Source organism: Buteo buteo, chromosome 12 (assembly GCF_964188355.1).
Source record: "Buteo buteo chromosome 12, bButBut1.hap1.1, whole genome shotgun sequence".
In the NCBI taxonomy this organism is placed as follows: domain Eukaryota; kingdom Metazoa; phylum Chordata; class Aves; order Accipitriformes; family Accipitridae; genus Buteo; species Buteo buteo.
Window position 1 is genome coordinate 23,572,836 of NC_134182.1, and position 24,975 is coordinate 23,597,810.

Consider the following 24,975-nt stretch of genomic DNA (forward strand, 5'->3'; position numbering starts at 1 on the left):
ATGATTAAACCAAAGATGCAAGCCTCTGAGCACACAAGCCCTTCTTTAGGTCACTTGACATCACCATCCTTCCTCTGCGGTTTTGTAGAAAACATATGACTATTCTGCATCACAGATAGTCCATTTAAAGTCTCCGACTCTTACATCATTCTTAAAGCTCAGACTTAATGCTAAAACAAATTGAAAGAAAAAAAAGAAGAAAGAAAGAAGAAAGAAAGGAGGGAGGGAGGGAGCAAGAGTAATCATCTTGCTGCTCTTCAGCCTCATACTGGAAAGCCGCATCCTGGAAACTACAGCTTTGCAAGTATTCAAAGTGTCTGTGAGGGTAATATTAGAAAAATGGAGCAATTTGTTGATTTGCAGATGCTTGACCCAGATTCCATAGATTTCCTAGAAAAGCTGGTGGATCTGCTGCCCAGCATACAGATGGGATCTCTGGTGGTGATAGTTTTACTGCAGATTCAGCATCCTTCTAGCTGATACTCATAATGTGGCTATATCCAAAATTTTCCTATATGGGGAAACAAAGAGTTAATTTAAATCCATGCCTTTTTTTTTTTTTTCCCCCTCACAAAAGTCCACACTGCTTTGCTAGGAAATTGTTCCAAATGCAAAGCCAAGTCACTGGTGAGTAGGGAGAAATGGGCAGTCATTTGATTACCAAGAAAAATCAGCATGGTTTACAGATTCTTAGGCAAAAGCCCCGGCATGTCAGTAGAGATCAAGTCACGGGAAATTAGTCCAAATCCACCTACCAAGATGACAGTGATCCTAACAGGACTACACAACAGAACAAAATTCTGTTGCCCCTCCATCACATTTCCTGTGGTTGACTATATAATCCAGATGCTGGACAAAATTTCTGGCTGATGTGCCAGGGCTCTCATACAATTCAGCAGAAAAGAAAAAATACAATAGCTACAGGAGAAATTTGCCAAGAATATAAGCCTGATTCAGGACTAGCTAACACTGTTTTCCCCTAAGGGACTCTGGGCTCACCGAGGGCTGCAATTGTTTGATAGCTTATGAATTTGGCAAGCATGAAGCCAGCTTAAGACAGCATTGGTCTCACCTACACGGGAAACAGATAAAAATGTAAGTAAGTGCCAGAGCAGAAGTGTAGAGAGATTGAACAGGATTTTTTAAAGGTGTTACTTGCAAAATTTGGAGGGGAGACCTTCCTCCCCTCCCCCTCATAACCACCCCAGAAAGTTCCTTGTCTAGTGATATAAAGAAGACTGAGAAGAGAAAGAATCTATTGAAATGTAACAGAAATCAGAGCAGTTCACAGCTGAAAAGAGAATTATGTAACTATTTTTAAAAATATTACACAAAGTTTAAAAAAATTATTCAAAGGTGATGAACTTTTTGTTTTTCCAGAGATTTATAAAGGAAAAAAACATGTTGTTTAGTCCTACTCCATACTACCAAATTGAAAAGTTGTCAACAAACTTCTCAGGGGTCAACTGTTTGATTTTATACATTGTCAATAGTTGGGTTATTACCCTGAAAATTCAAATAGATGTAACCAGGTGTCATCTAGAGCGAAAAAATAAAGAGAGATTATTTGAAGAAAAGCATACATTATCTGTGAAAATACAATTTGTACATTGTTCCTTTCCTGCAACCCACTTGATGTGACAGTGCCATCTACTGAAGTCCCGAAGGATAGACGTTAGAGGCAGCACTGTCAAAAGCTTTTCCTTGTGCTGGCACTACAGCGTACAAGCGTTTCAGCCCAAACTGCCCCTTGGAAGCTGAGGCTGCATGCTCCATCATTACCTTGGTTATTAACCCTGGAGAAGTGCACTGTCAAATGCTGCGGATTTAATGCATGCCTGTTTTCTCAAGAAAGGGGACTCCAGCACCTTCCACTGTTTCAGATACAGTTTTGATGCTCAGCTATTTCAACTGGCAAGCCCCGGGGTAGGGAGAAGAGAGTAAGTGTGGTTTGTTGAGTTTTGAATCTGCTTAATACAAGGCAATTTTGTGACTGAGCTATGGCTGATTTACCAGCAGTGGTAAGCCAGCAGTTACAATATACAGCCTGAGATTTCCAGTGTTTGGCAGCCTGGACTGCTGCATATTCAGAAATCCGTAGGCAGCTTTGACAGCCCAGCAGGAAAGGGTGGTGGGTCTGATGCTCACAAAGCAGCACATGGGCCTGCAGGTGCCTGGTGTTCATGTGCGTCCTGTAGGCTTGAGCTGCTGTTCTTCCCAGTCTACTCGTCCACTGTTGATCTCTGTGGGGTTTGGAACAGAGCCTTTATCAGGCTGTCGAAGTACTGTGCTTGGTGATTCAGGTTTTAGACATCCTGTTTCCATGGGCTGATGTATTCACAGACAAGGTTTACTAACTGAAATGCGCGGGTGCCATGGTTTAATCCCAGCCGGCAACTAAGCACCACGCAGCTGCTTGCTCACTCTCTGTCCACCCAGTGGGATGGGGGAGAGGATCAAAAAAAAGTAAAACTCATGGGTTGAGATAAAGACAGTTTAATAGGACAGAAAGGAAGAAAAAAAAAAACAATATGATAATAATAATAAAAGAATTAGAATATAAAAAATAATTGATGCACAGTGCAATTGCTCACCACTCGCCGACCAATGCCCAGTTAGTTCCTGAGCAGCAATCCACCCCACTGCTGGCCAACTCCCCCCAGTTTATATACTGGACATGACATCACATGGTATGGAATACCCTTTTGGCCAGTTTGGGTCAGCTGCTCTGGCTGTGTCCCCTCCCAACTTCTTGTGCCCCTCCAGCCTTCTTGCTGGCTGGGCATGAGAAGCTGAACAATCCTTGACTTTAAACTAAACATTACTTGGCAACAACAGAAAACATCAGTGTGTTATCAATATTCTCCTCATACTGAATCCAAAACACAGCACTATACCAGCTACTAGAAAGAAAATGAGCTCTATCCCAGCCAAAACCAGGACAGCAGGTGAACCCTAAACACTTATTTAGGGAAATACCTTTATGTTGTTTATTTCAGTCAGTACAATAGGACATGAATGAGGCTGCCCGCCCAGCAGGCGCAAGGATTTGTGAGTTCATTATTTCAACTAGTGGGGGAGTAAGTGAATTCCAAAAGATCAGTGACATATAATGAATAATATAAATCTGTATTTTGTTTTCAGTGGATTTATACCAAGTCAAATTTTGATTCCATGTTTTTTAAGCCTATACTAAACTTTTCACTGTTTTGTTGGAGGTGGATTTTAGGACAAAGTTCAGCTAAGGGCTCAAACCGAGACGATGAGGTAATTCAGAGACAGATCCACATTTCAGGATTTTATCCAAACCAAACCTGAACTCCTAATCTTTTTCAGTTCTCCTACAGGGGAGGAAGAAAGGAAACCATGAACTGAAAAAAAAAAAAAAAAGAGAGAGAGAGAAAAGCATTTTGACATTTTGTCCATACAGATATTAGTTCCTCTTTTTGCAAGCATTTCTTGCAGATTTTGCAAATCCTGAATGGGGCATTTGCTATGCAAGATCAGTGTCAAAAGCAGTGAAAACTAATCATGGCAGCCCATGCTTATGGAATTTCTCAAGACAAATGCACCAGTCAAGTCTCCCAGGACATTGCCTTCTTTGTAACCCAGTTAGATGATATGAAAATATTCCAAATATCAGATTGGTGAACAGAAATTAATATATTATGTTTCCATTTTCAGACACAAAATATCCAAATGCTCTCAGCATTCATTTCAAACTGGAGAAACTTGATGTATTTTTAGAGTTATAAAGCAATCGTTGCAAATGCAGTTTGTCTATACAGACATAGTGGTCCATATAGAATGAAAACCAGGGTGTTTATAAAAGCAAATACAATAAAAGTTACCCCTATTTCCTGGTATCTTGTAGCTGTAAGAGAGAGCAATTTTTAAGCGCAGCTGGCTTCAGCAGGGAAAGCTCTGAGCTGTGAAAACAAGCTAACCATCTGAGGGAATGATGTGGGCTCAGAAACAAGATGAAGAACTGATGAAATCCACAGGAAATCACTAATTATGGTAATCACAAAAATAACAAACCAGAATGTTCACCCTGTCAGTCGGTGCAGAGAGGGCTAATGCTGTCATGATGCTGCACTATATAGTCTCACAAAGTCAGTTGTGCGTATGCACAGAGGTATGTACAACTCTGTACGTAGATGGTGAAATGCAGAGTTGCTTTCAGATGTGTTTTACTCAGAGATCTTTACAAACAGAACAGTTTTTGGATGCTTCAGGAGTATTTGTTTAGTAGAAAGTACTGCTGCGCAAATACTTATAGCAGCTTGTTTTGTTTTGGCTGATGCTGTTCTGTGTTCTGTAATAAATTGATTTTAACTAATCCATCATCTGTTCTAATTTTTGAAAAAGCAGCTATTATGGCTTAGGGCAGCAAATTAAATGGCACCAACCCTATTGGATGATATAAAGCTGAGCTTCTTTACAAAGAAGTATAATCGTTGCCCAGTGACTGTGGTAATACCTAATATCCATCTGGTATTGTCCATAAACAGCTATTTTTAGGGCTGTTACTTAGAACGTGAGAAGCTCCCTACACTTGAAATACTCTAGTGAGTCCTTGCTGCGCTGAACATCAAAAATCACGTTTATTGGAGGCAAGCTCTGTGTTTACAGTGGTGGCATGTGGGAGTCCCACTTTAGAGGAAAAAGGAAACGAAGATTGCTCAGTTATCTGGTGCAGGGCTTTGGCAAGAACATCCTCCATTCATGGAATAGCCTTCATTAAAAAGTCCCAGGGTGTTTTGTAGCATTCAAAACCAGTTAAAAGCAGAATCAACCATTAAGTGCTACAGTTTTAGTTTAAAGTAATTCCAGATTTTGACAAGAAGCTGCAGGCTAATTATTTATCAGATAAACTGGCCCCAGTCAGAACACGGACCTGGTTACACTCCGTATCAGCTGCACTATGTAAAGGTTTGATGCAAAATAGGGTGAAGTAAGCGGAAAGACTCCACTCAGCTTCAGCGGGTTTTAGGCCAGGCCTCAGGAGTATAAGATGAAGGAAATGAGAAATGTACGTTACAAACAGCACTATAAATGACAAAGCACCAATCTGCTTCTCCATCTGTCTCGCTGAGCTGAGAATTAGAAGCCTTTGAATTTCTGTTGACAGTTTGCCTTCTCCAAGTGTTTTTGGTCTGGTATATAATTTAAACCTCAGTAACTTCTTATGGTAGGGGCTATTATTTCAAGACTCATACAGAGAAAATTGAATCCAAATTCAAGAAGGAAGATTACGTGGTGTCTTTCAACAGGGAGCTTTTGGGCTGGAGGGAGGTTACAAATGCAGTTTTTGCCTTGTGACCAGTTTTATTTAGTACTTTTGCTAAATGCGTTTGCTAAATGTCTTGCACGCAGAGATTTGCTGATGCTGCAAGAGTGGCATCATTAATGTAGAGCAGGAAGATGGGATTTGGGTGAATCAGAGTATTAGAAGCTGGGGGGAGGGGGCTGAAGCGTAGTAGCAGACAAGGACAGCCGTGTGTGTCCTAAAGGGCCCGGAGAACTTCTGTGGTAGGCTACAAGCTCATCGGTGGAGGCTACCAAAAGGCACACGGGGACCGGCAGGCACGCTGTTCGCAGAAAGCCCTTTCGAGCTACCGGGTCGGAGCGGCCACGAAAAAGACCGACGGGATCCCGTGACACACTAGGTCAAGTATTTCCTGTGCAGAGATGAAGGGTCTCGTCCGAGGCCCGGGGGAAATCTCCGTGGGGCTGCGCTGCGGCACCCACGCCCCGGAAAGGTGAACCGAAAGTGGCGCAGATGGAGAGAAGGGCCGCGGCGGCCCCTGCCGGGCCCGGGAGCAGGGAGGCCCGGGGCGCTGCCTGAGGTACAGCGGGGAGGGCGGAGGAGCTGTCGAAACTCGAGGCCGGCGCCGGCACGACAGCGAGCGGGTGCGAGCTGGCGGGGGCCCAAGTTTCGGCACGAGTGAAGGCGGCGGGGGCCGGAGAGGCGAGGCAAGGGCGGCGGCAGGGCGCCAGCTGCAAGATGGAGCGCAAGCAGCCGCTGAAGACGCCTCCCCGCCGCGCCGCGCCGCGCCCCGCCATCCCGTTAGCGGTTCAGGGCAGCAACCGCCACAGGCAAGAAAACTAACGGAAACTCTTTTGGGCAGGCCTGCGCATGCGCCGCCTCCGTCTCCGAGCCCCGCTCGCGCGAGGCACGCCGGGACTTGTAGTTCGCCTGGGCGCGGCTCCCCGGGCCAGAGCGGGGCTGGGGGACTACAGCTCCCGGCACCCCCCGCGCCGCAGCCCGTCCCGGGCGGCTCTGGTGTGTGCGGGGAGCCGCGGGGCTGCGCGGCGGGTGAGATGCGCGCGAGGCAGCTGCGGCCGGGGGGCAGCCGGCTTCTGGCGGGGCCGCAGGTGAGGGCGGGGGGGCGCGCGCACCGCCGTTGGGGCCGGGAGCCGGCGCGCGCGGCGGGGGAGGGGTGGTGGCGGTGGTGGTGAGGGGGGCGCGGGGCCGGGCCCGCCGCGGCGGGGAAGGGCGGGGGCGGATTCGGAAAGTTCCTGCCGCGGCGGGAGCGGCGACGTCGCCGACGACGACCCCGGCAAGGGCCCTGCCCCGGGGGCTGTGGGGGCGGCTGCACCCCCCCGCCGCCGCCGCCGCCCCCCGCGGGGGGAAGCGCCGTCGCGGCGGCAGCTCCGCCCTGGCGCGGGGGTGCCCCGGGGTGGGGGTGACGGGCCGAGGCCACATCATCTCCGGAGCGCGGCGCCGCGGGGAGCTGTGCCGGCGGGGGCGGGTCGCCCAGCGGGGATTTAAACCCGGGACGGACGGGACGGGACGGGCGGCTGCCAGCGCCAGCCCGGATGGGGCTGCGTGACCCGCGGCAGGCAGGACGCATCCCGCCGCCGGTCCCGCCCGCCGCGGCCCGGCCCGTGGTGGCGGGGAGGCCGCCCGCAAGTCCGGCCCCGGCACCTGCGGGCGGCCCCGAGCTCCGGCGGTGGGAGCCGGGCCGCTGCGCGGCGGGGGGCTTCGGTCTCTCCCGGCGGGAAGCGGGAAAGCGACCAGCTCCCGCGGGGGTAAGAGCAGCGGGAGGAGCCGCTCGGAGCGGGGCTCGAAGTCCGTGTCTTGTCTAGCAGGGGGAAAGGAGGGCGAGTTAAGTGCCAGACGTTGGAGAAGCTGCCTGAAAGCCGCTTGGTTCGGGAGCAGCCCCGAGAGGAAGGGGAGGGTCAGCGCCTCTGCTGCGAGAGCAGGCTGGAAAGTGGGCTGCGAGCTGTGCAGCAGAGGAAGGGGGCAGGTGGGCTCTCCCTTCGTAGCCCGCGTGCGCCTCTGCTTTTTGAGGTGTAGGGCTTTTTTTTACATATAAACATAGAATCGTAGGATTAATATGCGCTTACTTTATTTGATGTTCAGAGTCAGTTTATCCTGACTACAAAGTGAGCAGTTTCTATGGTTTTCCTTCCTTAGAAAGATCCATTCTTTCCTACCAAGTAGCAAAAATAAACTTCATTAAAGGCTTATATGCAAATACACTTGGTATGAAAAGGCTTTGTAAATGCAAATGCATCGTGCTTTTGGTAAATATAATTAACATTCTAATTAGGCAGCTGTAGGTGAGCTTTCACAGCGTGTTTTCACTGTCTAAATTAAACTTGCTTAGTAGACCCATTAATTCTTTCACATCGTATGGCTTTTCTATTTTCTGTTATGTTGGTTAGGCATTATTGTTTTTTAATTCAGATCCACCCCTGAGGTTTGGTATTTGCTGTCTCTGGTATCTGTGAGAAGCAAGGGAGAGAAAAGCAGTGTGTAGAACACAAAAATAAGTCCTCTTCAAGAAAAGTTGAAGGCACTGTGAAGCTGCTTTCTTGAGAAAGGTGCTTAAATCTTACTGTTGCTTGCCCTCAGTCTTCCTATTTATGACCTTCACCTCTATTGTGTTTAGTGTGTTCTTTAAGGCAGAAGTTGACTTTTCAGGTGTTGTTGGTAAATGTCCAGCAACTCTTGAGTATTTGAAGACAACAGTTGGTAGATACCTGTGCTGAAAATTCTCTCCTCTGGAGCTTCTGTTAGGAGTTTTTATCATAGAACCAAGAGCTTATTTTCCTTCCAGCACTGCAATTCATGTGCCTCTCTTTCCTCATCTACCTTTTAGAATGCAGTGGCAGTGGGGTTTTGAGTTATTACACTGGTGAATACCAGGAGTGCGTAATCTATTAAATGGACTGTTTTACCAGTTGTCAGCCTTATTTCTAGTAAGGACAGTTTATGTTGTGTATGATAAACTGTGGCATTTCTTTTCTAAAATTTAATTTAATTTAATCTTAGTAATATACTTGCTGAGATTTTTTTGTATGTAAGGGAAGGAAAAAATACATGAGCTTATTGATTTTGGTGTCCTTTATGGATCTATGCTCCTTTAGAAACTGTTAGTGATACATAATATCTATGTACTTGAACCACTTTTGCATTCACAGCTAACTTTCTGTGGCAGAAGCTGCACGGGGAATCTAAAAATGATTCTTTTCGCACATTTCAGTTGCTCATGAAAAGCTTGAAATACCGAATCAGGTAGCACAGCATCTTGTAACAAGATGCTTATAAAATGATCTATTTTAAAAGTTTGTTGCAGACTTGCTTTTTTAATCAGACATGAGTATTAAATGATTTTTTTTTTCCAAAAGAATGAATGCTCAATTGTATGCTATGCATATCTTCCTACAGTTAGAGTTTGTGCAAGATGTTCTTCAGTTGTCTTGAACAAAAGTATTAAGGTGGTATCCTGTGTACATGCTACACAGAGTTTTTTTTGAGTTTTGACATTATGGGGTTTTGGACATTTCAATGCATTTAATAAATTTCCTTCCCTACCCACCAGCTTCTCAGTGTACAACTACAGAGCAGAGCTATGGTCTACTTCCCCCCCCCCCTTAACTATTAAGTGCTTTTCTCTGCTAAATTATCGTTAATTAAAAGATGTGGTAACGTATTGGACAGTGTTAGGTCTGATTTGTCTTGTGTATCATACAGTGGGGAAACAGTTAAGTTCAAGTTATAAGTACAAAATGTTACTAACATAACATATTTGAGTACAAGGAATTGGTGATCCTGCTGCTTCAAAGTAGAGTGGTTATGATGTTGCTATGCAGTTTTATGCATTTCATGTGGAATAACAACTTTATATTTTCCCCTACAGGCAGAGTACAATATTTCAAAATGCTGGAGATTATCGGGGTGAAGCTAGAGATTACATTTAATGTGATTGTGTCTTCAGACGTTCTGCTCCTGCATTTCATGAGCTAAAATATTTTATAAAAAATGAAATCAGATATCTTCACTGATCTCCAAGTTAACCATGTCCTGTGAATTCAGAGAAGACTTTCTGAAGGAGGAATAGATTCATCACATACGTGGACTTTTGTTGTTGCTCAAGGATACACTTTTTTTTTCTTCATTCTAAAAGGCTATCTACATGAAGATAAATCTGCGTTTAAGATATGATTTGTGGAATTAGGTGAACAAGGATATTTTTAATGAGTTACCGACAATTATTTCCATCTGTGTTTCCAGCTTTTTTTTTAATACATAAAAATGAAGGACAAGTATAAAACAGTAGAGCTGATGTATTTCTGTGAGGCCTTTATGTAAGCCTCTGTTGTCCGGACGTGGTGCTAAAGGACAGGCAATCTGCTTTTGATCAGCTGATTGTAACTGCGGAAAGAGAACCTTTAATGTAAAGTAACTTACGGCTGAAATTATTTTGCTCTTTGGCTTGCACAGAATGAAAGGGAAAATTAAGTTTTACTGGTCAGGGGCATTTTACTGAACTAAGAAAGGGACAGTTACATTATCCTCGTTTCCATTTCAAACCAAGAACTGACAACATATTTTTCTTAGAATTTGACTACTAGGGAGATCTCAACAGAGTAAAGCAAGTCAGATGTCAGCAAACGACTCTTCTCCCCCATCCTTACAGAAGTTTTCCCCACCTACGTGTCATGCTGCTGCACCACAAACCCCAACTTTGTCTTCAAGTCCCCAGTCGGGGCTCTCCAGTCGGCTCTCCAATGGCAGTTTCAGTACCCAGAGCCTCACCAACTCCCGGGGCTCTATGCATGGGGTCTCCTTCCTTCTGCAGATTGGTCTCACTCGAGAGACTGTCACCATTGAAGCTCAGGACCTGTCCCTCTCTGCTGTTAAAGACCTCGTGTGCTCTATAGTTTACCAGAAGGTATGGTATAACACTACCACGTCCTGCTGATGGCAACAGTTGTTTTGTAACAGACTGCTAGGAATAAGAACATGTGACTGGAATATGCCAAGAAGTTTGGTAGAGTGACAAAGATCCATGTTAAATGTTTGCAGTTATGCACAAAGAAATTTTGTTAACTCCCAAGATAGAAGCTTTTAAATTAAAAAGGAGTAAACCCTCCTGTTACTTTCTTGCTTGTGAAATCTAGTAAAAGAAGATGTAGCAGTAAATTTTCTGCGAGGATTAGTTTTCACAATGTGGAGAATATGCTTTTTCCTTTCAGTGATTGTCACTGATATCTTAGGTTTTTACTGTTTTATGCTCACTGCTGTTAAGGAGTATTCTTGGAACAGTATAGCCAGCTGTAATGAAAAGACCAATTGTGGCTACAGAAATGCATTGCAGGCCTGCAGACTTGCATGATCCTAGCTTTTCTTTTTGTTTCTAGTTAATAATTAAAACCCCCACCGAGCAGCTAATACTGTCCTAGTATTGTTATTCCATATAAGGAATACATGCATTACTCTTTTATGAGAGGATTATTATCAGCATAATTTCTATTAAGAGAGGGTCAACCAAGAAATAAAAAACCCTTAACCTACTTTTCAAATGTGTCTTGGTTAAGCTGTTGCAAGTTCTGACTCTCTAGGAAGGAAATATCATTGATCTTGGTGTTTTTGCGTCCAAGTTTTATCTTTATTTAGGTTAGGTAGGTTAGATCCTACTAAGCAACCTGAAAAGTAGTTAACATTGTTTCACAAAATAATGAAGAAATAGTTGCTCTTTTCCCTCAAGGTCGGGGTGGATGAGAGGGAGGGTGTTGCAGGTAGATTATTTTATAGGGAATTGTTTTCTCCATGTCTTTCGTTGTTGTGATTGGTATTTATGGTTGATTAGTTTTATTAGATGGTTCTTTTTCACTTAATAGCTTGAAAGAAACTAAATGCAAACATTATATGAACTATCATTTGCATATGCTCGTGTATCTTTTTTCCCCATCTCACAACTTACTGCATCTTCCATATTTTCACAAAATAGTTGGCATGCAAGCTGATTTCATAATAACTTTATGGGCTACCAAAATGTAGTTCAGCATGTTAGTTCCTTTCTGAAGAGACAAGTTATTTGGGTCAACTTTTTTTTTTTTTTGTACCATGCATGTTAGGTGCACTTTTTCGCAGCCATTTTAGGGACTGCTTTTTCTTTCTGTATCAACAGAAATCTTCTGTTTCTTCTTTGCATCTGCATATTTCCTGTCTCCTATCTTAAAGAAAGATGAAAACAAATACATTCACACTTTTCTTTTTCCTTTCGGTTCTTTTGACAGGCTCAGCTAAAAATTTAGCTCTGGTTCTTGTTTTAGCTCAAGAAACTTCTCATATGCTGAGCCTAATCTACTGCAAAACTGATGAGGATTTCATGATCAGTTTTCCTCTTTTGTTTGGCTTTGATTCAGTTTATGCTCTCCTGCAGCTGGTGCTACCAGTAAATGACTGCTCAGTGAGAATATGTTTGCAGGCAGCAAACTGATCAGGAAACAACCTTATGTGTGGTGGATTCATCTTTCATAAGTAGTTTTGCAGCCAGTGCACAAGTGGCAGTATCTTCCCTCTGCCCTGTATCTGACAGCAGTATGTCCTGCCATGACTTTTTCTTTTAGATCTGGTAACTGTTGCAAGCATATTAAATATTCTAGTATTAATACATAATTTTGTTTTTATGTAAAAATTGTAAACTGTGTTCTTCTGTGTACTGTCATGCATATGGCTGCCTGTTTTTTCCAGTTGAAAGCTTTGCAGCTATCGGGTATGCCTTTGAGATACAACAGTATTGAAAGCTTCCCTTTCCTTTGGTATTCCACAGCCTGCTTAAACTGTCTTTTCTTGACTGGTTCCTGGTTCTCAACTTTAGAGTACTATATAGTTTGTTTTTGTGATAGTTCTGTAGTTAGCAGTATCTATTTACTGTTGCCCTTCTTTAATGAAAAAGGAGAAACATCTTATTTTTACTTGGAATCATTTATAGCTTTTCTTCTTATTTGAGTGGTGTCTTTACTAGAATTAAATGGAAGTTTCCTTGCTTGTTTTTAATAGTGCTTTTAAATCACATTTCAGCCTTGTATTTGTCTACGTATCTGGAACAAAAAAAGTTTCAGGCATCTTTCCGCATTTTCTTGGGAGCTTGAACTGCCTGCCTAACTCTATTTCATGCTACAATTACAGTATCAAAAACATCGATTAGGACTTACAGCAGATCTCTGAGGAGGCTGGATTTTAACCTTTGTAAAAGTAATTATAGCATCCTCAGAAATCTGCAGAAAAATAACTTATGTCTTACCTTTATTTCAGGGGAAATTAATCAACTGGGGAGGGAACAATCCTGCAAAAGCCTGTGTTGGAGGGCAGTTTGGTTAGGAAATAAGTACTCTGTTTACCTAATGCATTTTCATAGCGCTTTCTGTATTGCCAGTCTTGCCATATTGTTGATGGCCAGCTGTGCTTCCTGCTTCAAAGGCTGCTGTTCGGTGTAGCTTGTTCAGGTTTTGCAGAAGGGTAATTAAAAGTAGCATCAGCAGAACTGAAACTAAAGAGATGTGGCTGCAAGGAGAGCAAGATGAGTAATGCAAATATTTGATTTGTCTCTTAGCTCTGTTAAAAATATTCTAAACGTTGGGAGAGGAGCAAAAACTTTTTTTCATGTTTAAAGTTAAATTCAGGGAGCACTATGTTGGGGGTATTGTATATTGGAATGCTTAATAGAAGTCCTCAGAAAAAACAAACTTTAGACTTTATAGGGATGCTTCAAAAGATTCTTGGTTATAGTCTCAATCTATCTTCTCTGTTCATTCCTTATCTAGCTTGCTGTATGTTAAAGTACCAGACATACAGTTCTCAGGGGGAGTCTGAAGAGGAACCAAAGCATGACCAGATATGACTGCTGGAATAGAGGGAATGTGTTTAGAAGCAGAAAAATGTGTAGCATAAGTTGTAGATGGACAGTGTATGTCCTTGCACGCTGATCAGATATTACAGAGGCAAGTTCTTAATCCTGTTTTGTGTTTAAATACTGTTTCTTCATTACTCACATGAGAGGACATGAAGTAGAACATAGGGCTTACTAGCTTAAAACCAGAAGCTTGCATGTGGTGATACTCCACTGCCTGCAAACTAAGAATTATGTAGGACAGCATGCTATAAAGGCTTTATTCTGACTTATTTATTTTGTTCTAGTTCAACTAATAGCTATAAATGAAAAATATTTGATTGTTCTGTGCTATTACATATATAGTATCAGTACCTGCAAGATTTATCATAACTTTTTTCTTAAACTTATGAATCTTTACTTTCATGGTTCTGAAACTTCCCTTATCTACTTTTTTATCTACAAATCTGTCCTTCATCCTTCTCATTTTCAGTCATATTCAGCATCCTCCTTCTTTACATATTTTTCCTCCAATGGCTTTGCTAAATTTTGCTCTGAAATAGGCCAATTGCCTTTCTACCTTGGAGTGTTTGCCTGAAATTCTTGTGATCTTTTCTAACTGTTGCCTTCTCTTTGGCTTGAATACTTATACACTGTTTACCCGTACAATCTGTTTCTTAACCTTCCAAACTAGTTTTTCTACCTCACTGAACCCACCCAAATGGTCACCACTTAGCAAAGTCAAAGGGGTATTTCTTATGTCTTACTGATTAACAAATCTCTCTCGGATTTTTCTTCTGTGTTTTCATGACATGGTGCTCTCATATGTCTTAAATGTAAAAAAGAAAAAAAAAAGCCAAACCAAACTTATTTTCTCACTCTCTTCCTCGTCTTTATCTGCCGTTATATATTTCTAGTGTTTCATTCACGTTTGCTGTACTTGTTTCCTCTCTATTTATCTTATCGAACTTGATCCAGCTTAGTATGTTTTGGTCTATCTTGTGTCTTATTTAGTTCACCTCCAAAAGTAATTTTTCCTTTCATGGCTTGCCCGTTTCAGGTTTGTTCTTAAACCTTCTCTACCAACAATGTTTACAATTCTGCTATTGCTGAACTTTTCCATATGTAGTATGTTGTTTTTTTTTAATTTCTTTCTTTGAAGTAGTCGCAAAATTGTCTTGCTTACGTATAGGCTTGAAACCCTTATCTAGCACCTGTTGCTTTCATTTTGATTTCTGTAACTCTTCTGTATTTGGTGTCTTTGCTTTTGCTAGCAATAGTACTTTTGTTGTCTTAATTTTTCTTCATCCTAACATGATCATTCTCTTTCAACTGCACATGAAATTGTCTCTCAACAGCAAATTAATGATTGTCTATAATCTCATTTCTACTTGATTACTGGCTTTCTTTGTGCTGCTTTGTTCTTTCATTTTATTTTGTGGCTATTTTTTCCATGTTGGGATTTTTGGTCATTTTTCTCTCTATAGGCAGAGTCCTTAAGTTGTTGTTGTTTACTTTAAATATTGTCTCTTCTCCCAATGGTACTTATGCTTTCTTACTAGATTGTTTCCTGCCACATTATGCTGTTTTGACTTGCCTGAATTCAGGCCTTAATCTGTCAATAGCCACTTACACAGGTACTTAACATGTACACACTCACATTTATTTCTTCAAGACTCTGAACTGTGTAAGCTGTTGAGAACACAATCACTGGAAGTATAGCTGTGTTTAAAAGGAGTTAAATTTTGTGTATTACACCTGCTTGTGAGTCTTTCTACTGTTTCTGTAGTTTCATACTTCCATTGTTTTTATAAATGTTGTAGTCCTGGTATATTGTATTCCCTGGTCAATAATTTGAATAATGTGAATTGAATGTGATCCTATCAGCGTGTATGCACTTTTTTGATAGTCCTGCCTATTATTTTAATTAGACTAGGTGGGATTTCATTTTTGATAATTGGAATATGACTGAAGTCCTTGGATTGTTTGGAAAACTAGCCAGTTTCCTCTGAAGATGAAGAAGACTGGGGTGCAGAAGGGAAGGAGATGAGGAGATGTGTTCAAACATTTTGCTTTGATAATCAGGGGAAAAAAAGTCTGACATGAAGAACACACAAATAGATCTGTAGAATTTGCTAACTAAGTGACAATTAACTGTATACCTGTATTATTCATATACCTAAGAACTCAAGCTTTAATGGGCCTGAATTAAAGTCATTTGGATAGCTAGCTTTTTCAGTGAGTGCTGCTGAAGGGGAAAGAAATGTTTATTTTAAAATACTTTAAATTGTAATGTAGAAAGACCAAAATATGTGGAATGAATATGACCTGTCTTCCAAAGGTTTGGACACTGTCATGGTAATGGCTATCTAACCAAATTGTGGCAGAGGTGTTGACTGGAAGCTTAATATGATTTCTCAAGTGTTAACAGATGTTTTACTAATAAAATATTGAGAAGTAAAGGATCATATTACAAGGATCATATTACAATCCATCCGTGTTACAAATGGATCTCTACAACTCTTGCAGTAACAACTTAATTTGGTGTGATAAATAGGTAACAGTACTGCAGCCATCCTTCTTGGTGTTTCTCCAGGTTAAGCTTGTAATAGTTCATGGTGCTTATTTTTGAATGGCTCTAAAATTAATGCAAATCATGTTTTGTATTCATCATCTGTGCTCAAATCTTCTTTCCCCCCTGTTGGTCTGCCTTCTTGACTTGTCATCTGCTTTCTTTGTGTGAGGTAAATATGGCAGCAAAGTAATAGAGAGATGGGGCATGAAAAGCAAACATGCCTGTGAGAAGATGACAGCTGGGAGTACTGGGGGCACAGACTCGGTAAATGCAGAGCAGATAAGCATTTCCAATGTGGTAATAGGTGTGTATGCTGGAAAACCTAGCCAAGCAGTAGTCCCAGTATGTCTGTACTGAGGCATCTGGTGAGGGAAAGATCTCATGCAACATGTTTGAAGCTAATTGTCTGTGTGATAATGTGATTTGGCACACGGTTCTAAAGAGTGGGAGTGAATAGCTGGGTAGGGACGCAGGATAACAGATTGGAGTGATTTCAGTGAACGAAGAGACTTTCCAAGGTAATGGGTGTTTTGCACCATTAGACTTTGGAATTAACTTTCAGTGGTTTGAAGCATTTGTTTTGAGTTATGATGGGTCATGAGATACTGGACCTTGAAACAATATTCGCCTACGCTTTTCCCTAGTGTGAATTTTTGGCGACTGGTCCAGAACTTTGTAAAGTAAGTCCTGGAACTTGAAGTAGAGGGATTTTTTAGTTACTGCCAAGATAGAAAGAAGCCTCAGTTGTGTTTTGCTCCAGCAATACTGGCTGCTGTATATTGAGTTTTTCTGGGTAAAAAGAATGGTGTAATGCACAATCAATTAAAACTAGACATACCGTAACTTGCAGTATAAGCATTCTAGATAACATCAATTGTTTTTCCTCAGTGTAACTGCAGTAATGCGCTAGTAGTGTTACTTGTGCTCGTACCACCCAAGTACAAAGGATTACATACATTCTTTACATAAGTTGATGATATTGGTGTACCAGAGATTAATTTTGGCACAGTCTATTGCATACGTAGACTTCCCGCAAGTGATTTCCTGTAGTTAGGTGCTCTTTTGGAACTGTTAACACTGGGAACAGTCTCCTTTTTGCTTTTAGGAAACCTAGTAATACTGGGATTAGCAGTTATATGTTCTGAGTCACTGTGCAGATACTTTGGGCTTTTATGCAGAAAAGTAATAGCTGTATAATCCCGTAAGATAAAAAAGGCTTTAAAAAATTCTGCTTTGAGTTTTGTTTTCAAGTTTACATTATAAGCTCCTAACACTTCAGAGGAATTGTATAGTGTTCTTCCTTAATGGCTTCATGTAACTGAGCATAAGGAAGGCTATAAAAGCTGTACTTTTCTGAAGTACGAGAGAGAAAAATTGGTAGTGTACAACTTGAACATAGTTTCAGCTTTGCGTAAAAATTCTGTTAAAAGATACCACTTGAAATAAAAGCCTTGTTAATCGATGAGGTTATTCTTGGCCAGCAGTCCGCACACAGCCTTCTGGCTAAGGTGCTAGCGAGGAATGCTGTATTCCCACATGTACTGGGGAGCGGAAGAGAGAGCAGGGCGCTGCATGTCTGTAAGGAGCCAAGCTGCTTGCTCAGCCTCCCCATCGAAGCCTGGCCAAGTGCCTTAGATGCGGGCTCTGATGGGCCACCTGCAGCTCATCAGGGCCGGCCATGCAGAGGGCAGCCAGCCAGCGCTTCCACTGCTTGGGCGCACAGGACTGTAATGGGGGCAGAGGAGAGTAATCTGAGCTGAAGTATGTGGAAAGGAGCGGTCAGAGGCATCTTTGCATTAGGGTCTGTTCTTTTATAACAGGGGAATTGTGGCGGGAGTGTGTGCAAGGAAAGGGCAGGACTTGTTCATCAAACTTGAAAAGTTTTGTTAGGGATAATTGAATCCAACAGCCTCCTGGCAGAGGCGAGGCTGCTGCAGGTCTGTGCCCGAGGTCCAACCAGTGGCAAGACTGACCATGTATTCCCAGTAGGCACAGGCACTTGGATACAGGTGTGCAGTGCATACGTGTATACACACAGATTGACACAGGCAGACACACAGAGCACTCACATGAACACAAACAGCAGCAATGGTCTCATGCTGTACCCTTCTCTGGTGGTTTAGGATGAAGGTCTGTTAGTGGGAAAACATGCAGACACCCCCCAGACACCCACCCCTACCCCTTGCCCTCCCCACCCCCGAAAAAAAGTGGATGTCTCCAGCACTTGGGCTCATACACTCTGCCCAGTAGCAGCCCCTGGATCTTGTTTTTCCAGTTGCTGGCGCCTGCATATTCAAGCTACTGGGGCTGTAGGCCCACTGCAGTTGTTGGCTCCTGATTTCACTCAGTCTGGTCTCTCCAGTCACTGGCACCACAGCCACATGGGTCCTCTGACCTGTGGTCTGGCTCAAGTTGCTGGCACTCAGAACCCTCATACACGCATATGTGCTCAGAATGAGAACCCATCATCCAGGAAAATAGTTAGAAATGGAATTTAATGAAAAGATAGTACAGATGGTGCTGATCAGGCACGGGGCATGGCCAAACAATTGTTCTGACCAGCCCCTGTTTACAGCCTTTTTTATCTTCTTATCCTTCTATTATTATCCTTATTTTATCATGTATTATTTTATTATATTATCCTTATCTTTCTGCTTTTTCTCTACATTTGTTCCTCCCTGAATCACCTCTTTCCTTGCCTTTGGTTCCTTCCATAAACATCCCATAATAAGTATTTTACAACCCTAATTCCCTGGCATCTTATAATGTGTCCCATACCATTGGGCAGCAACCCCTCTCAGTCCAAAAGGTGCTCTAGTGTTGACTTATTTTGATGGGTTTTATGGCTGGAAACTTGGGCTGAGGCTCTGCTGTGAGAGCCCTGGGAGGGGCCTGGACATGGTATCTTTTCCTTGGAGTCCTTAATTTGGGTTCCCCACCTGCCTTTGTGCCTCTCTGCTCTACTGGCACGTGGAGATGGGCCTTTGGTGGGCTGACAGCTCCTGTGATGGCCCTGGGAGGAGCCGGGCAGGGTGTTATGTGGGCTGCCCCACCTGCGTTATTCCTCTGTGCTCCATTGTGGGCACGCAGACAAGCACCTAACCTTAACAGACAGGGTAGTTAAGGGAGCTGTTGCAATGTTCCTTAGCTGTAGGGTTTGGCGTTCAGAAGATCTCGCGATGTCACGGAAAGTTAGAGGGTTAGTCGCAGCCTTGTGATGTACCTGTAATCCCGCCTCCCCTTGTTAATATAAAAGGAATTAACTGCGCAATAAAAGGGGGAAGTTGGCGCTCACACTGCGTGTGTTATCTGTCTCTTTCCCTGGTCCAAGCTGACCAGTGGTCTAAGCGTGGCACCTTGATATGTAGCGAACGCTACACTTAGCTATGCCTGTTCCTGTTGTGGATTCAGGAGAACCTTGTAGCAACTGCAACTCTGTAGTACCTACCAGTCAACAGGTTATCTCTATTCTAACACTTCTAGTTTTCGGAACTGTTGTTTCAGAAATGAAGATTAGGCATGCACAATGCATAGAAAAATGTGTCCTGGGTGAAGTCTGTCACATATATCTATAGAAACTGTATACAGAGTCTGTGTTTCATGATAGGCTTCTTGCAATAAATACTAGCATAGATTATTGTTAGTCCTGGGCTTGTGATTCTGTATCTTAGTCTAGAAGTTACTGATCAAGCTGAAGCTTGCAAATAGAAGGAATTATCTTTTATGAGGTTAAATATTACAGTTACAAAATCAGACAACCTTTCATAGTCATTTCATCCATGTGTATGTATACTTGTTTTGAGAGAAGAGGGCAGTAAAACATGTCACTACAGTATCATAAGTATTCACAATACGCAGCTGAAAAGGTCAATTTAATTAACATAGAACCAAAGGTGGATGTTGATGCCAACAGTTCTAACAATCTATAATAGATGACTTTGCTTTTTTTACAATACTTTTTTCCATAGAAATTAAATTAGCCTTTGTCTGGACTTTATTTGAAAACCAAATTTTAATTATAGGCATTATACTGTTATTTACAAACTTTGGAATTAATGTTGATTCTGCTTTCTAAGGAATGTAATGTCTCGTTTTTAATGATTACACTTGCTGTCACGAAGAAGATTTTGAGTATTCATCTGTAACTTTTGTTTATTTTGTCAGCTAATGCTTTTTAGTTACCAAAATTAATGCGGTATGTTTAAAACATTTTAATAAATCTAAGATTTGTACATGAGAATGGGTAAATGGTGCACATGCAGAATACATATGGTCTTAGCATTTAGAATAAGTCCTTCTTGGTATGTCATTATGTGACCTGGTTACTGGGGTTGGGGATTATGTGTAGGGATGTTCTGGCAGCTGCATGATACATTTATGGTCTCAAAGAATGAAAAAAAGAGAAACAAAGACATATCTTTATCAAAAGAAGGAGGCTTAAACCTGTGAAATATCTTTGAGGTTCCTTAAAATCTGTAGTTTGTAGGGGGTGCTGTGAAATTAATACAAAGAGGCAGTAGTTCACGCTGATTCCTTCCTTGCAGCTGAATTAATATCAGCTTTAATAAAAAGCGTCATGTTTATCTGCAGGCAGATACCGTATTCACGTTGACTTTCTCTCCCTTTTGTTGGAATTAAGTTTTTCAGCAGCACAATGCAATTGATATACTATAAATAAAAGTTATCCTGAGGATACAGTTGATTGTAGCATTGATGTGGTAGCTTCCTCTTGTTGATACTAGCATTAAGATGTGATACCTGGCTAAACAGTGTCTATAGTATTGAAGAATAAAACCTCGCAGCACTTATTAAAAAAATGTAAACATGATTTGGTTTTGAGGCACAGTGGAATTTTGAGTTAGAGCTTAAAGCAGTGCTGTTTCAGGTATGAAGAACTGTCAGTTCCCTTGGAAGGCTTACTAGTGTGCTGTATCTATGCATCTTCTGAATATGAAGTCAAGTCCTGTGCATACTTGCAGAGATACTGAGACATGTATTTGGGCAGCACAGCTAGTTCTCAAGCTTTTTATTTGCTTTCCTAATACAAATAATCTTTGGGCAATTGGGAAAATGTAATTTTCAGAATATTCATGGATATTTGCTGTTTATCAAGACCAATCAGCGGAGAGTACACTGAGTATGGTAAGAAAGGAGTTCTTACAGGTAATTCCAGATGACTGAAGAGATTTTAATCAATAGCATTTTATTGTATAAAAGTTTAAAAAGTATCTGGTTTCAGGGAGTGTAATGCTGCTATCATATCTGTACTGTCATGCCTACTGTACAGATACAAGAGAGTGTCAAATTTATGTAGGGAACCTAAGAGAGAGTTGGGAGACAGAGGAAGCAGCCTGCTGCTTTGGCATCAGCCCAGTAAATCAGTTTCTTGGTGCTGTGGTTAAATAACTGCTGGTGTCAGTATAATGTTGTGACGTCTGTCTTTTGCGTGGATTAAAAGGCACAAATTCTGCATCTCTTTGTGACTGTCCAAGTAGATAGTATGCTTTCCAGAGCGTGGGGATTCTTTGGTATTATGTGTAATGTAAATGTGTAAGGGTGTGCACACCAAAACAGAGAAGGCCATCTTAATATTTTGGATAAAATTGCTACCAGAAAGAGGAAATTATTTGCTCTCTGAATGGGAAGGGAGTGTGAAAACAATGGGCATGACAGATACCTTCATTATGTCTTTGATTTGGTAGAAACAAGTCCTTGACTACTTCAGTTAAGGACAATTAATACACCACAAGCTTCATGCAGTTTAGACCCTGTTGCTTACTGACTGTGCAAGACCTAAATTACCAAACTGTAGTCTGTTATCTAATTAATTGGAAGTTTGTTGTATGCTTTTCCATACTTTTTCCCACATTCTTCCGGTTTTCTTCTGTGGAGCACTTCTCTATGTGTGTTCCCACCTCGAGTTTGAATTCTGGTTTAAAAAAAAAAAAGGCTAAAGGAGCTGGTTGATCATTACTCATTTCTCTCCAGGGTCTATTCCTGCTTTTTTTCTCTGTGAAATGTCTGTTTACTTTTAATCTTCTAATTTTAAGAAGTTTAATTCACACTTGACAGTATTTTGAAGAGTGGGGAGAATACAGAATAAGAAAGCTGTTTTCAGTGAAGTGTCATGGAGAAACAGCATGTTACTTAGTGTATCTATCCCCTCTATGGATTTTCAATATTATCTTCTGTCCTTGTGGGGAATCGAGTTTTCCTTTTCTTGCCTCTGCAGATCTAAACTATAGTAGAACAATGACATGGAGCCTCTCTTGGTTTGCCCCTTAAGAAAAGTGTGGCAGGTGCTGCTGAATTGTCTCAAGCTCAGTACCTGCCTGACCAGAATGTTTGTAAAATAAGGGTTACAGGTGGTGGTATCCAAGTTAGAAAGATCTGTATTGGCTTTCACGTGCCAGACTGATTATGCAGGTCTGAGAGATTAAAAACCCAAAGAAACAAAAACCCTAACATTTTTTCTTTTCAGGTTTGAAAAAAAGTGTCACTGTTGGGGGTGGGGGGGAACAGGGAAGAAGTTGGTATTGATGAGCTTTATATGTTTTGTTTTGGTGTTTTTTCTTTTTTTTTTTTACCTTACCTTTTTATGCTACATTTCAGTTCAGAAAATGCTTCAGTTCCTCAAAAATAAGCAGATCAATTTTGTTTCCATGGAATACTTAAAACACTCAAGTTCTGTAGCTGTTATTAAAAACATTTATGAATAGGATTACCAAAGAGCATGTGTTAATTTAGAGTTTGCTTTCTATTGCAGTTCCCAGAGTGTGGTTTCTTTGGCATGTATGACAAAATTCTCCTCTTCCGTCATGACCTGAACTCAGATAATATTTTGCAACGAATTACGTCAGCAGAAGAGATACATGAGGGAGATCTTGTTGAGGTTGTACTCTCTGGTAGGTATTGTTGTAATAGTGGAACAGTGCTTTATTCAGTAAATTAAAAGAAAATAGTACTATATGGACCATTACTATCATGCTTGTCTGGAGCTCTTTGACTTAAGTCTCATACTGGATCACTATTTTGGGGTAGAGGGTTCCAAGAAAATCGAAGTGGTACTGATACTTCAGCACTCAGTTTTGTTATTGTTTCATTGTCGTGTTTTAATCTTCTTCAGGTTTATTTTTATAGATAAATCTGAATTCTAAGAATATGAATTTATAATTATAATATGTTTATTATTATAATTGTTGAAGCTGAAATGAAGGTAGGATTCAGAATTTTCTCTTCCAACTGTCGTTGGCTTTCTTTTGCTTAGATCTGTCTTTTTGTTCTGTAGCTTTTGCCATTGATGGTTTATACTGCTAAAAGCGTTTATATAAACGTAGTTGCTGAATCATACCTATAAGTACAGACTCTTAAGGGTTATTGTGCTTGAAAACAGTTTCTTTTAAACGATAAAGTCCTTAGAGTGGTGATTATTAACCTGTAGTACTCTTCAATAATGAGGACTCCCCCCACCCCTGACCAAACCCTAACTGATTTGAATTGTATGTGTTTCATCAATACCCTGTCAAAATCAGCCAAAAGCCAGCTGTAGTTAAACTACAAATAAAAGCTGGACTAGTATCAAGCAGTTCTTTCAGACTATGAGGACTAAGTGCCAAACTGAGGTTACATTCTAGAAAGAGAGATCTCTTGGGTGGCATGGGATTTGTTTTGTAAATTGGATCAATGAAGTATGATTTCCAGAGTCATAAGGCTGAGTTTCTTGGCTGCATTTTAGTACCTACTGTGCTAGGCATGTCTAGGGTTTTCAGCAGTTGATCATCTTGGTTTGAGCTTTTCATTGCTTCTGGTGAATGACATGTTTGGAAAATTTGTTTTGTGTGCCTCTTCTTGACAGTCTCTTGACAGCTTCTTTATAAACAGACAGACTACCAGAAACCGAGGCATTTTGAAGACATGTAAATCTCTTTCAGTAGGGTTTTAAAATTGAGACATGAGAATCTGAATATGCAGTGTTAGTACATATTTGATCAAAGAATAGTAGCCATCAGGGCAAGGTAATGTTGGTGTAAAATACTTTTTTGTTTTAAAAAAATCTACATTCCAAAGAAACAGGACAAAAAAAAAATCATTTAAATATATCTATGCTTGTTTAAGAAAAAGAACATTACTAATGAAGTTTCCAGTGTTCCATGGAAACTCTATCCACAGTTCTGTTTTGATACACACAATGATAGAGTTCAATCTAATAAGCTTTTACTGAAAAAGTCATTTAGAAGATAAAAATCTAACCTGTAGAACTGTCCTTTGTTTGAAAATTTTGTAGGTTACAAACCAGCTTGAAAATTAAGTTGCTCTTTCAAATATTTACTCTTAAGTTGATTTTAGCAAAGCTTGTTGTATTTGCCTTCTCAACTTAGTGAGGTTTTCAACATTGTGACTCGTATTGTTGATTAGTTGTGGCCATTAGCCTACGGAATCCAACTGATTTTTTCCTCAATAAAAAAGGCTTACTGAAAACTGTAAATTTCTAAATGCTTATTTAAATGGTATACAGTAAAGTGCTGATCCCTAAACAGCTCATTAGTGTTCTTTGAATCTGCTGTTTTTAAAACAACATATTCTTTCCATAAATCCATGTTGATCCTGTGGCAAGAACCATAACTTACTGCAATTTTTTAAAAGCTTTGGCTACAGTTGAAGATTTCCAGATTCGTCCTCATGCACTTTATGTGCATTCCTACAAGGCTCCCACTTTTTGTGACTACTGCGGAGAGATGCTTTGGGGTTTGGTACGACAAGGATTAAAATGTGAAGGTAAGTCTGATTTTTAGTGCATTTTTGTGTGTATATCAATATGAGATGAAGAAGAAGAAATTGCATCGTTTGATATGTTAGCACATGATAAATGTAGTATTTCGTAGAGTTGGAAGGGGTTGTGCATCAGGAAATCCAAGTTCGGATCCTGGCATTAATGCAAACTGTGTGTGACCTTGGGCAAATGACTTAAGTGTTCTTGTTTCCCACTTTGAAAAAAATAGCTAGCTTACAAGCCTGTGTTCTTTGCACAAGGAGCACATACTTTGGAGAGACTCCCAAAGGGGAATCTCTTTACTTATCGCCTTCATCCAGCTGGCTGCAGAGTGCTCTGCAGCCTGCTGTCAGGTACTGACGCTGCCTGCTCACTGGCTTCTCCTTGGCTCTAGTGCTCCAAAGTGAGGGAGTGATGAAAGTCTCCTGGTGGGGGGAGAAGTGAGGAGGGCTGTCAGCTGCTTTGGAGTTTAGATCTTGTTTCTAGAGTTGGGCTTA

The 24,975-nt window shown here is 41.3% G+C and overlaps 1 protein-coding gene across 4 annotated transcripts in view; it reads left to right on the forward strand.

Moving 5' to 3' along the window:
• Positions 1-6,273: 6,273 nt before the first annotated feature.
• PRKD3 (protein kinase D3) overlaps positions 6,274-24,975 on the forward strand; it is a 48,997-nt gene continuing 30,295 nt past the window's right edge. Inside the window, exons 1-4 of one of the 4 annotated variants that reach the window (XM_075043072.1) lie at positions 6,274-6,381; positions 9,156-10,190; positions 22,475-22,613; positions 24,352-24,483. In XM_075043072.1, coding sequence (XP_074899173.1) covers positions 9,900-10,190; positions 22,475-22,613; positions 24,352-24,483 — 562 coding nt within the window. In that variant the 5' untranslated portion in view covers positions 6,274-6,381; positions 9,156-9,899. Of the gene's footprint in view, positions 6,382-6,762; positions 7,039-7,151; positions 7,257-9,155; positions 10,191-22,474; positions 22,614-24,351; positions 24,484-24,975 lie in introns of those variants that run through there. The other 3 variants (XM_075043074.1, XM_075043073.1, XM_075043075.1) reach the window with 3 other exon arrangements.